The sequence below is a fragment of the Ranitomeya variabilis genome, chromosome 1 (genome assembly GCF_051348905.1).
Source record: "Ranitomeya variabilis isolate aRanVar5 chromosome 1, aRanVar5.hap1, whole genome shotgun sequence".
NCBI lineage: Eukaryota > Metazoa > Chordata > Amphibia > Anura > Dendrobatidae > Ranitomeya > Ranitomeya variabilis.
In genome coordinates, this window is record NC_135232.1 from 722,395,230 (window position 1) to 722,411,893 (window position 16,664).

At 51.9% G+C, this 16,664-nt stretch overlaps 2 protein-coding genes across 4 annotated transcripts in view; one reads left to right on the top strand and one right to left on the bottom strand.

Annotated features, from left to right (window-relative positions):
* EFCAB11 (EF-hand calcium binding domain 11) overlaps nucleotides 1–11,567 on the bottom strand; it is a 33,615-nt gene extending 22,048 nt beyond the window's left edge. Inside the window, exon 1 of one of the 2 annotated variants that reach the window (XM_077267716.1) lies at nucleotides 11,361–11,567. In XM_077267716.1, the coding sequence (XP_077123831.1) occupies nucleotides 11,361–11,420 (60 nt within the window). In that variant the 5' untranslated portion in view covers nucleotides 11,421–11,567. The remainder of the gene's footprint in view (nucleotides 1–11,360) is intronic. The other variant, XM_077267710.1, reaches the window with a different exon arrangement.
* A 103-nt stretch (nucleotides 11,568–11,670) lies between these two features.
* Nucleotides 11,671–16,664, top strand: part of TDP1 (tyrosyl-DNA phosphodiesterase 1) — a 79,675-nt gene continuing 74,681 nt past the window's right edge. Inside the window, exon 1 of one of the 2 annotated variants that reach the window (XM_077267702.1) lies at nucleotides 11,671–11,805. In XM_077267702.1, coding sequence (XP_077123817.1) covers nucleotides 11,795–11,805 — 11 coding nt within the window. In that variant the 5' untranslated portion in view covers nucleotides 11,671–11,794. Of the gene's footprint in view, nucleotides 11,806–12,491; nucleotides 12,532–16,664 lie in introns of those variants that run through there. The other variant, XM_077267695.1, reaches the window with a different exon arrangement.

The following is a 16,664-nucleotide window of genomic DNA, read 5'->3' on the forward strand; positions in this document are numbered from 1 at the left end:
ACTTATACTAAGAGACCTTTCTGATGTGGATCTCGTGCATTGGAACTAGAAGCGGCGCCTTAATGCTGTGTCTTACCCCTGACGTCTCCACATCTAGCTATCCCTGGCGACACCTGCAGCAGAAAATGCTGATAACGTATGTGCCTAGCTTTCTGCTTTGGCCAGACTACTGTAGCACACCGCGGATTTTCTGCACGCAGTCAGCAGGGCACAATCGGCTGCACACTCGCACCTTGGTACGTTCCCATGTCACATTTTGCTGCAAACCTACCCCAGTGATAAATATTGCTGTGGATATCATTGTGAAAATGGGGAAGCCGTGACTTTAACCCTTTTCATTCCACAAAAAGAAATCCAGGACAATATCTGCGGCATAACTTGAGCTGCCGTAGATCTCAAATCCACAGTGATGGTTGGTTTTATTCCCGCAGTGCGTCCATGACATTTATTACAATCTCCTGCACAATGCTGGAACAGAAAATCTGGAGCATTTGCACCTCATGATAACGTACCCCAAATGTTCTGTATCACACCGTGCTGGTCTCCAGCTCCGGTACTGCTGCATCTAGTGAGCGATTCAGGGATCACCTAGACTAGTCCAGATCCGCAATCGGCTGCATATTACATTTTCAGAGTAATAGATTTTATGGAATCTTAGAGACAATCTGCAGTGTAACTTGCCCAGAGATGTGGAGTTAATGTCTGCATTGTGTCAATTTAAGCGGCAGATTTTACTCTTAGCAATGCAGATGGTGAAGTCCGATGTATCTGCAGCAGAAACCGCAGCCATACCTACACAATTCAGTGTGGATATCGCCACTGTGGAATCGCTGCAGCTAAAAAAATCCTTGTGGACAGGAAACCTAATGTTATGCTGAAATTAGACATTTTCTGACGAATTTCCACAGCAAATCTGCAGCAATATCCAGACTAAGGCCAATGCGTCGATTTGGGAAAAAAACGGATCCTGCAAATGTGCCCGCAGGATCTGTTTTTTTCCCATAGACTTGTATTAGCGACGGATCCGTCGTATTTAGGCGGACCGTCGTCTGGAAAAAACCGTTCAGGCTGTGTGCACACGTAGCAGATTTTTCGCTTTTTTTTCGCTATAAAAACGCTATAAAACCGCGAAAAAAACGCTCACCTTAAGCATCTTATTTAATAGAATGCAATCCGCATTTTTTGTGCACATGCTGCATTTTTTTCCTGAGCGGAATCGCATTCCAGAAAAAAACGCAGCATGTTCATTAAATCTGCGGAATCGCGGGGATTCCGCACACCTAGGAATGCATTGATCTGCTTACTTCCCGCATTGGGGCTGTGCCCACCATGCGGGAAGTAAGCAGATCATGTGCGGTTGGTACCCAGGGTGGAGGAGAGGAGACTCTCCTCCACGGACTGGGCACAATATAATTGTTAAAAAAAAAGAATTAAAATAAAAAATCGTGATATACTCACCCTCTGATGGCCCCAGAGTCTTCCCGCCTCTCAGCGGTGCACGTGGCCGCTTCCGTTCCTATAGATGGTGTGTGTGAAGGACCTGCGATGACGTCGCGGTCACATGACCGCGATGACATTGCCGTCACGTGACCGCGACGTCATCGAAGGCCCTGCACACACACACCATCTATAAGAACGGAAGCCGCTGAGGAGATCGGCTGTTTGCGGAAGGTGAGAATAACCTTTTTTTTTATTATTTTTAACATTCTATCTTTTACTATTGATGCGGTATAGGCAGCATCTATAGTAAAAAGTTGGTCACACTTGTCAAACACTATGTTTGACAAGTGTGACCAACCTGTCAGTCAGTTTTCCAAGCGATGCTACAGATCGCTTGGAAAACTCTAGCATTCTGCAAGCTAATTATGCTTGCAAAACGCTAGTTTTCTGCGGGAATATGCATGCCAATTCCGCATGCGATATACCTGCGGCAGGAGTTGCAAATTTCCGCGGCAATTCTGCAACGTGTGCACTTAGACTCAATGTAACATTTTTTGTCTGCTTCGGGATAACGTGTCGCGGCGGATCCTGCGGTATACGTCGTTGACTAGAATGGAAGCCTATGGACGCAGGATCCATCGTGACCCGTCGTATGACGGAATCCAGCGCTGGAATCCGATTTTTTACACTGAGCATGCTCAGAATCAGGAATTTGTAGCCAATTGGCCAGACAGGCTCCAAATCTATATAAACCTGGCCTGGGGCGTCACCCCCAAATGTGCCAGCAAGACTCCTGCCAGCCTGAAGACAGCCAGCCAGTCAATATATTGGTTTCCTTATTTTTCAGTAGCCAATCACATTTGAGAGACTCCCATTTTTAGGCATGGAAAACGGATCCGTCAAAAAAAAAGGATGAAACGGAAGGTAAAAACGGACAAAACGGATGCAACGGATCCAGTTTTTCTAGCGGATCCATCGAAATACTGGATGCATTGCATCCGTTTTTCACTATTTTTGATGCATCTGTCGATACGTCGCGCCGACGCATTGTGATGGATTCAAAAAACGGAAGTGTGAAAGTAGCCTAAATTGTGCAGAGATCACTGCCGTTTATGCTGTGTAAACTCTGTGGATACAGAGCAAACGTTTCATGCTGAATATCTGCAGCAGAAATTGATCAGCTGCAAGTTTAATCTGCTTCGTCTGCAAAGTACAGGAAGGTTTACACGTGACCGAAAAAAAAAAAGTGTTCTGAATTTGGCTGCAGATCTGCAAAACAAAATCTGCATGTGGATCACACGTGGATTTGTTGCAGATTTCATCCCATTCACCGGGCAGTGTGAAAACCATAGTTTTGCTGCTATGGTAATATGCTTTGGATCCACATAAAAAATCCACAGAAAACTGCAATGTGTGAAACCAGCCCTAATCACAGCGAATATGCCCAGGTTTTCATTGGCGAAATCAGCTGTACATGTATGTGACTGCTGTGTGCAAGGAGCGGCCCGACGTACTGCAGCCAAGTCTAACTGCTGCCATCAGAGCTAGCTCCAACCTCAGCCGATTAACTAAGGGTACGTGTCCACATCCAGGATGGCTGGCGGTTTGGACAGAGCGGCAAACCCGCTCCGCCCCCTTCTGTGATGCGATGATGCCGGATATGTTCATTGCACACATCCTGCACACATCCGGCATCATCGCTCCCCACACATAGGGCCCTGTGATATACCTTGCGGCGGCGCAGCGTCACCGCAAGGTAAACGGACATGATGCGATCTTAAAAGAAGCGCCGCATGTTCGGAATCGCAGGGCCACCGTATGCGTGTTACCACGCATAGTGGAGACGGGATTTCATAAAATCCCCTCCACTATGCTGTAACATCTGGACGCTGCGTGTTTGACGCTGCGGCTCTGCACAGCATCAAACACGCAGCGTTTCCTGAACGTGGACACATACCCTAAGGCCTCTTTCACACTTCTGTCTTTTCTCTCCCGTCGAGTTTTGAAAAAACAGGATCCTGCAATTTTTTTTGCAGGATCCTGTTTTTTCCCATAGACTTGTATTAGCGAGACGGATTGTGACGGATGGCCATTCGTTTCATCCGTCGTGCACTGGATCCGTCGGAAAATAGCGGTCCGTCGTTTCGAAAAAAACGTTCAATGAAACGTTTTTTGTCAGCGTCGGAAAAACGTGGAACAACTCTCTCTCATCTCCCCGGAATTTCTCCATTGAAATTCAGGCAACAATGCATCCGTCAAAACACTGGATGCGTTACACACGTTTTTCCCTATTTTCATGACGTACGTCGATACGTCACAACAACGTATTACGACGCCCTCCAGCAGACAGAAGTGTGAAAGAGGCCTTAAGGTACCTTCACACTAAACGATATCGCTAGCGATCCGTGACGTTGCAGCGTCCTGGCTAGCGATATCGTTTAGTTTGACACGCAGCAGCGATCAGGATCCTGCTGTGATATCGCTGGTCGTTGAACAAAGTTCAGAACTTTATTTGGTCGTCAGACCGGCGTGTATCGTCGTGTTTGACACCAAAAGCAACGATACCAGCGATGTTTTACACTGGTAACCAGGGTAAACATCGGGTTACTAAGCGCAGGGCCGCGCTTAGTAACCCGATGTTTACCCTGGTTACCAGTGTAAAATGTAAAAAAACAAACAGTACATACTCACCTTCGCGTCCCCCGGCGTCCGCTTCCCACACTGACTGAGCGCCGTAAAGTGAAAGTGAAAGTACAGCACAGCGGTGACGTCACCGCTCTGCTGTTAGGGCCGGCGCTCAGTCAGTGCAGGAAGCGGACGCCGGGGGACGCGAATGTGAGTATGTAGTGTTTGTTTTTTTTACATTTTACGCTGGTAACCAGGGTAAACATCGGGTTACTAAGCGCGGCCCTGTGCTTAGTAACCCGATGTTTACCCTGGTTACCCGGGGACCTCGGCATCGTTGGTCGCTGGAGAGCGGTCTGTGTGATAGCTCTCCAGCGATCAAACAGCGACGCTATCGCTGCAGCGTCGCTTAATGTGAAGGTACCTTTAGATGCTGCTATCAATCATGGGAATGGGGGAAAGTGTTGATTCTGCCCCCCATCGTCCACTCCTGTGATTAGAAGGAGATCCAGACAGATAGGAGGCAATTCTATAGGTTAGGCTTCTTTCACACTAGCGTCGGGCTCGGCCCGTCGCAGTGCGTCGGGCCGAGGTTCCCGATGCTAGCGTTGTATACGCCGCACAACGGGGGCAGCGGATGCATTTTTCCAGCGCATCCGCCGCCCCATTGTGAGGTGCGGGGAGGTGGAGGTGGAGTTCCGGCCGTGCATGCGCGGTCGGAAAAAGCGGACCGTCGGCAGCAAAAAACGTTACATGTAGTGTTTTTTTGTGCCGACGGTCCGCCAAAGCACAACGCATCCGTCGCACGACGGATGCGACGTGTGGCAATCCGTCGCAATGCGTCGTTAATGCAAGTCAATGGAGAAAAAACGCATCCTGCAAGCACTTTTGCAGGATGCGTTTTTTTGTCCAAAACGACGCATTGCGACGGAGGACATAAAAAGGGCCAGTGTGAAAGTAGCCTTACTGATTCTTTGCTCCTCTCGGATATTTGGTATCGTCTTGTTTGTACCTGCTGTAAGGAGGCTAATGGCCGTGTAGTCGATGGGAGGTATGTGTCACAGTGATGGCTGCTCCCTGTGATGTAACCTGGAGTATTTTTCTTTAGTGCATGTAAGCACTAAGATGTCGTTTAGTGCACCTGGGTCCGGGTTGCGGGTAGCTATGAGACATGGGCGGGTCTGGCTACCCACATACCTCACCTGTGGGTGTGGTTACAGCCTACAAAATGGAGGCTGTGGTTTGGCACATGGTCTGTGTCTGGGGAGGGAATAGCCCTCCTGTGTGTGTGACTCCAGAGCAAGCCTGCGTACTGGACATTGCCCAGTCTGTGTGTCCACTGGCCTGAGGGAGCAGAACCCGACTAGGGCATTTTTGTGTTGTTTTTCCTGCTCTAAAGGACGTTTACCTTTATGTTGTTGCTCAGGGGTTTATGGAGCTAATAAACCTGCACAGATATTTTTTTACAGAAACACGCCTTTCGTCTTCCTCGTGCCGCACCTGAAAGAGTATGATCTCTACAATTGGTGCTAGACTGCGGGCATCAGTCCAGGAGGTACCTGGGAGGAGTACAGCAGGTGATTGCTGTGGATCGGCGGGTCCACGAACTTCGGGTGGCTAGCTGTGGATCGGTGGGTCCACAAAATCCGCAGTGCAGATCTTTGCAGAGCCGTACAGAGAGGTGCAGAGCCTTGCAGAGCAGTGCGGAACCTCGCTGTGGGAAGCCATGCAGAGCCTTGCAGAACAGTGCGGAGCTTCGCTGTGAGGAACTGTTGGGGCAGATAGACTGCCGTACACAGGCAGTGAGGGGCCTGAGAGGGCCGTGGGGAGTCCACGGTGTGCACCCTAAGGAGAGATGGTCGCTCGAAAGGGGGTGGAGTCCCAAAAGGGGCGGTGACCCAAACAGGGAGGGTTGCCCCAAAAGGGGTGTAGTCCCCAAAGGGGCGGCGACTCAAAAGGGGGGTGGAGTCCCAAAAGGCGCGGCGGCAAATGAGTCAAAGGACTGTTGCCGGGAACAGTGCTCGAACAGCGCGTGTGTTAGGTGTCGAGTTCCCGCCGCTGCACAGGGGGAATCTCGAACCATGTCCGCTGTGGTCTCCCATTCTCCTTCAGCCACAGTGGAGCTAGCTCAGCAGAGACGTCGGTCCCAGTGTCTGGCTCAAGCAGATACTGTGCGTTTGGTTACAGCTGCCATTCCAGGCTCAGCCTTGTAACCAGCATTGATCAGTGGAGAGCAGACGTTCCAGGGACTAAGTCCTGCTTTTCTTCTACTGAGCATGCCCACAGGACGACCTCTCATTGGAGGTAGGGGGTCACATGCTCAGGTCCTGTAGCGTCTCCGATTGGATCACTAGGACGGTCCTGGAAGGCTACAGCTATAAAAGGTTTGCATGGCCGCTCGGCCATGCGCTAGTATAAAACTGAAATTGTGTATGTGTGGATGTATGGCTGAATCTGGTGAAAGCTCCTTAATCATTCCCATCCCTAGTATTGTGGAAAGTACTTGGGTGATTGCGCTACATAGCGCCAGACTGTGCGATCCAGCACTAGGCACAAGCTACAGCGTCTATTAGCAGCGACCGACAGTGCGGCGCCATGCGCAATCAGTGCGCTTTCCTGACAACCGTCAGTATAGGGTGGGAATTCCCGCTTGGACTCAGCATCTGACTCAGGGCGTCCTCAGGCGCGGGCTTAAAAGCCACCGAGGGTCAGAGCGAGTCCAATCACCAGTTTAGTGGGGGTAATTCATAGGGATCCCATTAGCGTCTTTCAGCTGCACCCTGTGACTGCTAACAGGGCGCAGCGTATATTTGGCGACTCTGTGAACCAACAGAGTTCACTTCCATTCACACTGGGTGAGGTATAAACCCCCCTATGAGCAAGCGTCCATCCGCCATTACTCAGCAGCAGGTTCCATCTCTGCACGGTGGACCCCAGGCTGCGAACATACCTCTTATCTCCCTTTATATTATTTGGTGTGTTCCGCTAGCCCTAACAGCGTGTCTGGTATCCTGTGCCAACCATACATCTGACAAGACGTCACAGAGGTGTTCTGTAGAAGTCAATGGAGTGAGCGTGACTGACTTCTGGGCTCAGGGACCTCGGTGACCCTGGTGAGTGCCACACTCCCTGTCTATCTGATCCCTGGAAGGAAGATGGACGTCCACTGCGTCCATGGGGTCCCTAGAGATTATCCGGTGTCCTGGGTAATCATTGAGACACCCAAGGTTACCAGCCATGACGTCGTTGTAGTCCTGGACTTGCCATACCCTATTGGAATTGGTCAGGACTTTGAATTGCTTTTGGACTTGTGGAAGGAATGGGGAGTGTCTGATTGCTCAGGGGCGAGCCGGAATGACCCTAACGGAGGCCCACCGCAGCAGGCGGCTGTTCGGGTTCTTGGTGGTGTGATGCATAAAGAGGAGGAGGTAGCACCCCCTAAGGTCGATGTCCCAGAATTAGGGGTGACCAACAGTGTGGGTCTAACCAACTCTGGGACCTAGCAGAGGTGACCAACAGTGTGACCGTTGAAAACGGGGTAGCTCCAGGAAAGAGGTCCGACACCTGTTTAAGTGAGGACTTGTTGTTCCATGATGACAGGGTGAGTAGTGGTGACTCCCGTTCAGACTGTGGCGTAAGGGAAAAAGAGTGCGGTAAGACTATGTGCACACGTAGAATGGTCCTCTGCGGATTTTTCTGTAGCGGATTTTGCTGCAGATTTATTGCGAATTTACAGCAGTTTTTGTGCAGATTTCACTGCGGTTTTACACCTGCGGTTTTCTATTGGAGCAGGTGTAAAACCGCTGCGGAATCTGCAGAAAGAAGTGACATGCTGCGGAATGTAAACCACTGCGTTTCCGCGCGTTTTTTTCCGCGGCATGGGAACAGCGTTTTCTGTTTCCCATAGGTTTACTTTGTAATGTAAACTCTTGGGAAACTGCTGCGGACCCGCAGCTGCGGAAACGCTGCGGATCCGCAGCAAAATCCGCATCATGTGCACATAGCCTAAGGCGGACCCGGATACAGATGGCAAGTCTCGTCGCCGGGGATACGGCGGCCGCAGAAAGACAGGGTCAGGGGCAAACAATGTTAATGTCCCTTATAAGGAGGTCACTTTACCACTAACAAACCCCAGCACAGAGGTATTCGATGACGTGGGGAAAATAAAACTGAGCCAGGGTGGTGATAGGGATCCAACAGCTAAAATCGCAGTTGGAGAAGAACTCTTAGAAAAAACGGAGAGCCTGCAGGTGAAGCTTTCCGAATCGACCGCTGCCACCCGACAACGAGAGGATCAAATCGACAAACTGCCAAAGGAAATGTGCACGTGGAAATGCTGTAGATAAGCCCCCGATGTAACCTGAAAGATAAGAAAAGCAAGTTAGATTATACTCACTCAGGGGCGGTCCCGCTGCGGTCCGGTCCTATGGGCGTTGTGGTCCCTGTTGAGGGCAAAGTACTGCAGTGCACAGGTGCCGGGAAAGGTCAGAGAGGCCTGGCGCCTGCGCACTGCAGTACTTTGCTCTGCCCTCAACAGGGCAGATAAAGAATGCCTGCGCAGGAGCCACGGCAGGTAGAAAAGAAGAGAGGACATCATCATATGAAGATGGGAGGCGCTGGACCCGGAAAGCGACGCCCATCGAACCGGACCGGGACCGCCCCTGGGTGAGTATAATATAACCTGTTTTTCTTATCTTTCAGGTGACATCGGGGGCTTATCTACAGCATTACAGAATGCTGTAGATAAGCCCCTGATACCGGTGGCCTTAGCTTATAGGTGAATTTTGGGGTGACAGATTCCCTTTAAAGGTCCAGTTTCAGAAATACCTGGAAGGCCAAAAAAACGAGCTCTCCGCTCTACAGAATGAACTGTCGCGCTCTCTTGATCTGATCGCAATGAAGGAGAGTGAGCTGGAGAGACTGACCAAAGAAGTGGCCTCCAGGGAGGAAGAAATCCAGCAGGGGAAGCACCACGCAGAAGGCCTCACAAAGGAGGTCGACGTCTTGAAAAACCGCTCTGACTCTCAGGACGAGGAGATCAAACGCTATATCCAAGAAGGTGAGACTTCGCACGTCCAGTGCCTAGTAGAGGTACCAGAGGACATGCGAGAAGCATGTGCCAGTGAGGCTGTGCATGAGGCATTTAGAAAGGTGGTGGAGGCGTGTAGCGCGAACTGGGCGCCAGAGACTCAGCAGTTGGTTATACTGTCAACTAGGGAAGTCACAGTGAAGCGGGTGGCTATCCTGAGTGACATGCACCTACACTGTCTCAGCATGAAACAGATGATCCTGTTGAGGAATAAGGAAGCCGCTCGATGTCTGGAGCATGCAAGGAAAGCTCAAAGTCGGCTGGGGTTTGTGGAAGACATTGTTCAAGTGCCCAGAAATCTGGTGACGAAAGTCATTGGGAGACTTGGACAAGTGCAAGAAATTGTGAATAAGTCCGGTATGGCGAGTGTGAGGATCCCAGCTGACGCCGAAGCCCAGATAGCTGAAGATGGAATGGTTCCATTTTTGGTTTTCAGATCAATGGAGTACTTTAAAAATATTCAAATACTCCTTAAATATCGGCTGGCGTACCTACGATAGGTAGAGCACCTGAGAAGGGACAGACTGCAGATTAAGGTACAGCTCCAGGAAATGGAAAGAAGGTGGCGACCACTTCCAACCCTTAGTATAGAAGGGGTTCTCTAAAGACTAGAATTACGCAATCTGAAGATAAAAGTGTGACTCCTCTGTTAACTCAGTGCTGAGTAGCATAGGCAGGAGACCCTGTAGCGGACGCAGTGACAGAGTCAGACTCAGACCAGACAGTAGGCTCGACTGTACGGGAGTCTCGCAGCCGCACAAACCAGTGGAGGCGGTCAGGAGAGAATGGTCTGGAAAAGGGGCAACTCTACCAGAGGAGGTGATAAAGTCAGATACATTGTTCCAAAAAGGTTCAGTGATAGGGCCCGATTTTGACAGACGGATGTACTATCAAAGGCGACCGAGAAGGGTCTCTGGTCAGGTAATGGAAAGTGCCAAGCCACACAGCTTTAGGCAGAGGGGGGAGGTATGTAAGGAGGCTAATGGCCATATAGTCAATAGGAGATATGTGTCGCAGAGATGGCTGCTTCCTGCGATGCAACCCAGAGTATTTTGCGTTAGTGCACTAAGACGTTTTGTGCACCTGGGTCCGGGTAGCTACGAGACATGGGTGGGTCTGGCTACCCACATGCCTCACCTGTGGGTGTGGTTACAGCCTACATTATTGAGGCTGCTGTTTGGTACATGGGGGAGAAGTCCTCCTGTGTGTGTGGCTCCAGACCACGTCACTGAGGAGAGGAGTGGTTCTGAACCGTGCCACCGAGGACCCAAGGAGAGAGGGAGTGGCTCTGGACCGCATCACAGAGGACCTGAGGAGAGAGGCAGCAGTCCTGGATCGTATCACCAAGGACCTGAGGAGAGATGTAGCGGCCCTGGATCGCATCAGCAAGAACTCGGGGAGAGATGAAGAAGCCCTGGATTGCATCACCAGGGACCCAAGGAGAGAGGGAGCAGCCCTGGACCAAGTCACCAAGGACTCGGGGAAAGATGGAGCAGCCCTGGACAGCGTCACAGAGGACCCACGGAGAGATGGAGCGACCCTGGAACGTGTCACCAAGGAAAGATGGAGCGGCCCTAGACTGCGTCACCAAGGATAGATGGAGCCGCCCTAGACCAAGTCATCGAGGACCCGGGGAGAGGGAGCGGCCCTGGAAGGCATCACCGATGACTCACGGAGAGATGGAGCGGCCCTGGACTGCGCCACAGGGGACCTCAGAGAGATGGAGCTTCTCCAACCAATACACAGAGTATCCGCCTGCTCCATGTACCACCTGAGTGGACGTGACCTGATAATGAATCTACTTATGGCAATAGATCTCCACCTTCATATTGGGAGTCACTGATTACCCACCATGTTGTCACCCTGAATATCTGTGACTATCACCTGGACAGTCTGTCTCTCACAATGGCCGTCTCTGGCCCTTTCTCCCGGCATTCAGGGCTGTGGAGTCAGCAAGCCAAACCTCTAACTCCCCCCCCCCCGCAGTCTCTGGCTGTCTCACTCCCAGCAGCCACTGTCCGTCACTCCCAGCAGTCTCTGGACGTCACCCCCCACCCTTCCCGTCTCTGGCAGTCACCCCCCGGCAGTCTCTGGCAGTCACCCCCCAGCAATCTCTGGACGTGAGCCCAGGAATTCCATGTAGTGCGGATTATCGGATTTTCCGGACTACAGGCAGTGATGGCGCCTCTCGGTGCGGAGCTGTTACCTGCAGGACCTTCCTCCTCTCACAGCCCCGAAGCTCCCGAGCTGCTCCGGCACCAAACATGTCTCTCAGATCCCCGAGAACCGAGGCTGCGTCACTATAGCAACCAAAATTCCAAACCAACCGCGTGAATAGAAGGAAGCGCCTGGTTGGTCACTTGTGAGTGACGTAATTGGAAGCCACGCAGCTATTGGCTCCCGCCTCCCTGTCCAGTCAGCGCAATCCTCGTCATGAGCCGTTATATCGTCACAGACACCCACAGTGGCAAACTGCGCCCGTGGCGGCGGATATAGCGGCTCTGGTAATACTGAGGGGCAAAAATAACCGGAGAGTACGGGGAAGGGGGGATGGCACTGAGTAACGCGGCTGTGACGTCTATTTGTGTCGCCGGCTGGTGACGCAATCGGACAGCGACAGTAGTGGAGCTGAGCCGCAGAATGAGCAGCAGGTGACAGCGAGGAGCTAAAGTGATGGGGGAGAGGGAGGCGGAGGGGGTTGGTGAGGTTGACGACGACGATGAGGAGGATGGAGAGGCTGAGTGAGGAGGAGGATGGAGCTATGGAGGAGCGGTGTGAGGGGAAAGGAGTTGGGGGAGGATGGAGGGGCTGGGGGAGGAGGATGGAGGGGCTGGGGGAGGAGGATGGAGGGGCTGGGGGAGGAGGATGGAGGGGCTGGGGGAGGAGGATGGAGGGGCTGGGGGAGGAGGATGGAGGGGCTGGGGGAGGAGGATGGAGGGGCTGGGGGAGGAGGATGGAGGGGCTGGGGGAGGAGGATGGAGGGGCTGGGGGAGGAGGATGGAGGAGCTGGGGGAGGAGGATGGAGGGGCTGGGGGAGGAGGATGGAGGGGCTGGGGGAGGAGGATGGAGGGGCTGGGGGAGGAGGATGGAGGAGCTGGGTGAGGAGGATGGAGGAGCTGGGTGAGGAGGATGGAGGGGCTGAGTATGAAGGAGGAAGATGGAGGAGCTGGGTGAGGAGGATGGAGGAGCTGGGGAAGGAGGATGGAGGAGCTGGGGAAGGAGGATGGAGGGGCTGGGGGAGGAGGATGGAGGGGCTGGGGGAGGAGGATGGAGGAACTGGGTGAGGATGATGGAGGGGCTGAGTATGAAGGAGGATGAATGGGCTGGGTGAGGAAGATGGAGGGGCTGAGTATGAAGGAGGAGGATGGAGGAGCTGGGTGAGGAGGATGAAGGGGCTGGGGGAGGAGGATGGAGGGGCTGGGGGAGGAGGATGGAGGGGCTGGGGGAGGAGGATGGAGGGGCTGGGGGAGGAGGATGGAGGGGCTGGGGGAGGAGGATTTAGGGGCTGGGTGAGGAGGATGGAGGGGCTGGGTGAGGAGGATGGAGGGGCTGGGTGAGGAGAGGGGCTGAGGATGGAGCTGGGTAAGGTGGATGGAAGAGCTGGGTGAGGAGGAGAGAGGGGCTGAGGATGGAGCTGGGTGAGGTGGATGGAAGAGCTGGGTGAGGAGGATGATGGAGGGGCTGAGTGAAGAGTAGGAGGATGATGGAGGAGCTGGGTGAGGAGGATGAAGGGACTGGGTGAGGATGATGGAGGGGCTGAGTATGAAGGAGGAGCTGGGTGAGGAGGATGGAGGGCTGAGTATGAAGGAGGAGGAGCTGGGTGAGGAGGATGGAGGGGCTGAGTGAGGAGGATGGAGGAGCTGGGTGAGGAGGAGAAAGGGGCTGAGGATGGAGCTGGGTGAGGTGGATGGAAGAGCTGGGTGAGGAGGATGATGGAGGGGCTGAGTGAAGAGTAGGAGGATGATGGAGGAGCTGGGTGAGGAGGATGAAGGGACTGGGTGAGGATGATGGAGGGGCTGAGTATGAAGGAGGAGCTGGGTGAGGAGGATGGAGGGCTGAGTATGAAGGAGGAGGAGCTGGGTGAGGAGGATGGAGGGCTGAGTATGAAGGAGGAGGAGCTGGGTGAGGAGGATGGAGGGGCTGAGTGAGGAGGATGGAGGGGCTGAGTGAGGAGGATGGAGGGGCTGAGTGAGGAGGATGGAGGGGCTGAGTGAGGAGGATGGAGGGGCTGAGTGAGGAGGATGGAGGGGCTGAGTGAGGAGGATGGAGGGGCTGAGTGAGGAGGATGGAGGGGCTGAGTGAGAAGGATGGAGGGGCTGAGTGAGGAGGATGGAGGAGCTGGGTGAGGAGGAGGATGGAGGAACTGGGTGAGGTTAATGGAAGGGCTGTATGGGTGAGGAGGTGGGATGAAGGAGCTAGGTGAGGAGGGGTTGGGGAGAAGGTGCTTGTGCACCGGGAGGAACGGTGACATGGTAATTTTGCACTTTATACATTTTTACCGCAGAATTTGCTGTTTCACACTAATCATTGATTTCACTAATGGTGTGGACTTTTTTTTGCATATATTTTTATTCCGTCTGGGGTACAGACAAAAATCTGACTTTTTATCCAGTGCTTGAGACTGGGCCAAAAACCTCACTCCCCAGCATTTTATGCTGATTATTAGCAGTTTAGGTGCAAAATCAGCACCCAAATCCCCCTCACACCCTGGAGGTGTGAACAGATGTGAAGTCTGGCTGTGCAGGAGACTGAATAGAGTCACGCTGCACGTAACGGGCTCTCTGGATCTGCTGTCTTTGGCTTTGTTCTCCTAGAATTTCTTGGATCATATCTACACCAAAATCCCCCTGAAAAACTCTCACTGTTCATTTCTATGTGAAATCCACTTTGCTGTTCATATGAGGAGTCTTTTGAGTGTTTTTTTTCCACTTTAGGTTTTGACATAAGAATGTGCTTATAACTTCTTTGAAGTGTCTGCTAATGGATCCTCTCCACAGTAGACACTGACAGATGGTTGCAAAAAAAAATCCAAAATGCTGTCAGGAAAAGAACCTTTCCACAAAAAGAAATGTCTCCTGGAGCGTTTTACAGTTAGACAACCAATAATAGGCTCTGATCTGTCATTGACGTTGAGCTTTTTTTTCTGGAGTAAAAAATGTTTTGTTAGTAACTTTTATGTTTGTGCCATATTCATTATTTGCAAATGGCGCAGAATTTTTGTCTAATTTCATTTCAGCCCCCTGGTGCAAATGACTAGAGCTGAGGGAATTTGATCGGGTCCCTGCTTACTCGGCAAGCTATAGCGCTTACCGAATAAGCTGCAGAGGGAACCCGGATACCTGGAGCATGCCGGCCGATCAGCTCCGCAGCTGCATGTGTCACAGTCACAGCACATAGGCTCTCCATGCATGTGCTGTAACTGCGACACAGCCACGACACATGCAGCTGCGGCGCCGGCAGCTGATCAGCCGTAACGATCCGGGAAGCCGGGTTTCCTCTACAGCTTAGGCCGGTTTCACACGTCAGTGGCTCCGGTACGTGAGGTGACAGTTTCCTCCCGTACCGGAGACACTGACACACGTAGACCCATAAAAATCAATGCATCTGTTCAGATGTCATTGATTTTGTGCGGACCGCGTGCGGACCGTGTCTCCGTGTGCCAAACACGGAGACATGTCAGTGTTCGTGGGAGCGCACGGATTACACGGACCCAATAGAGTCAATGGGTCCGTGTAAAACACGCACCTCACACGGACATTCTCCGTCTGGGGTCCGTGTGCGTGCCGGAGACAGCGCTACAGTAAGCGCTGTCCCCCCCACATGGTGCTGAAGCCGCCATTCATATGTTCCCTGTAGCAGCGTTTGCTATAGAGAAAATATGAAGAATAGTGTTTAAAATAAAGATCCATGTGTCCGCCGCCCCCCCACCCCCTGTGCGCCCCCCCCGCTGGTCAGAAAATACTCACCCGGATCCCCCGTCGGCAGTCGCTCCTTCCTGGTCTGGCCGCGGCTTCTCTACTGTATGCGGCCGATTACACTCATGAATATGTGGCTCCACCTCCAATAGGGGCGGAGCCGCCTATTCATGAGTGTAAATGAGCGGCCCCACGTGACCGCATACAGTGCCGCGGCCAGACCAGGAAGGAGCGACTGCCGACGGGGGATCCGGGTGAGTATTTTCTGACCAGCGGGGGGGGCGCACAGGGGGTGGGGGGGCGGCGGACACATGGATCTTTATTTTAAACACTATTCTTCATATTTTCCCTGCAGCAAACGTTGCTGCAGGGATGATATGAATCGCAGCTTCAGCACCATGCAGAGTGGGTACCACACGCTCCGTGTGGTACCCACTCGCCATACGGGCGGCACACGTGTGCCGCAGGTATGGCCTCCGTGAGTTCCCAGGCACACGGACACGGATAACTCCGGTACCGATTTATTCCGGTACCGGAATTATCTGGACGTGTGGGACAGCCCTTATTTGGCAAGCTAAATTGCTTGCTGAAGAAGAAGGAACCCAAGCAAAATCGCTCAACACTACAACTGACGAATCGATCCCATGGGTTTTTGCATGCCATACAGCGAGTGCTTCCTTACAGTTGTTTCCATGGGACTTATCTGCTCAGAGTTTACTGCACGTTTTTTCCTCTTCATGGTAAATTTGCTGTGATCTCCACAGGATACGTTTTTTGTGGGATTCTCTGCAGCGTGGATGAGATTGCCTAAAATATGCACCCGTTTGGGCAGTGGTGGTTCATAGGACACTGGTTTATGTCCTATAAGCAATATTTTTATGTGTCCCTAGAAGCAATACAGCCTCACACTTTAACTCATGATAAATCTTACAGGAAAAACTTCAGAATTTCTAGGTTATTATAAGAACCATATTAAAACTGGGATTTTAAACTGGGATTTAAGGGGGGCTTTATCTCGACTTTCTGGTCCTGGTCGCTGTGCAGTGTCACAACATCTATAGGCCAATTATGTCTTATTATTTTCCATCTCTGCTCCCCTACTACCTGATTGACCACCTGCAACAGTCAGAACATGATAGGAGTTACAGTTTTGGAACCACTGGAGACTCACAACTTAGGGAGAATAGCTGTGAGACAGGAGCTGTGTAATAATCATCAGTATCTGTGACAGGAGTTTCTGTTCCTCCTGTAGATATCCTATGCGATCAAGTCCTTGCAATTTCTTCATATGAGATTATCTGGTTACCCTGAGAAGAACATCATCAGTAATTGTCAGGGGGTCCCCACTTTGTGGCTCCATACAAAAGTCTCAACTAATTTGTTTTTCTTTTACGAGCCTCAATCTCCAGACCATGATGAAGCTTGCAATTCACCACTCCTTGATGGAGCTTTTTTTTGTTAAACGTACCTAGATTTTTTTTTTCTCCATTTGTCTCCCGTGCCCGTAGACAGGTGCACTAATCACAAAACGAGTCTGTTCTGCTCCTGCATTGATCCCTAATGTGGGGGTTTTGTGAGTGTCTGTGACCCGGGCA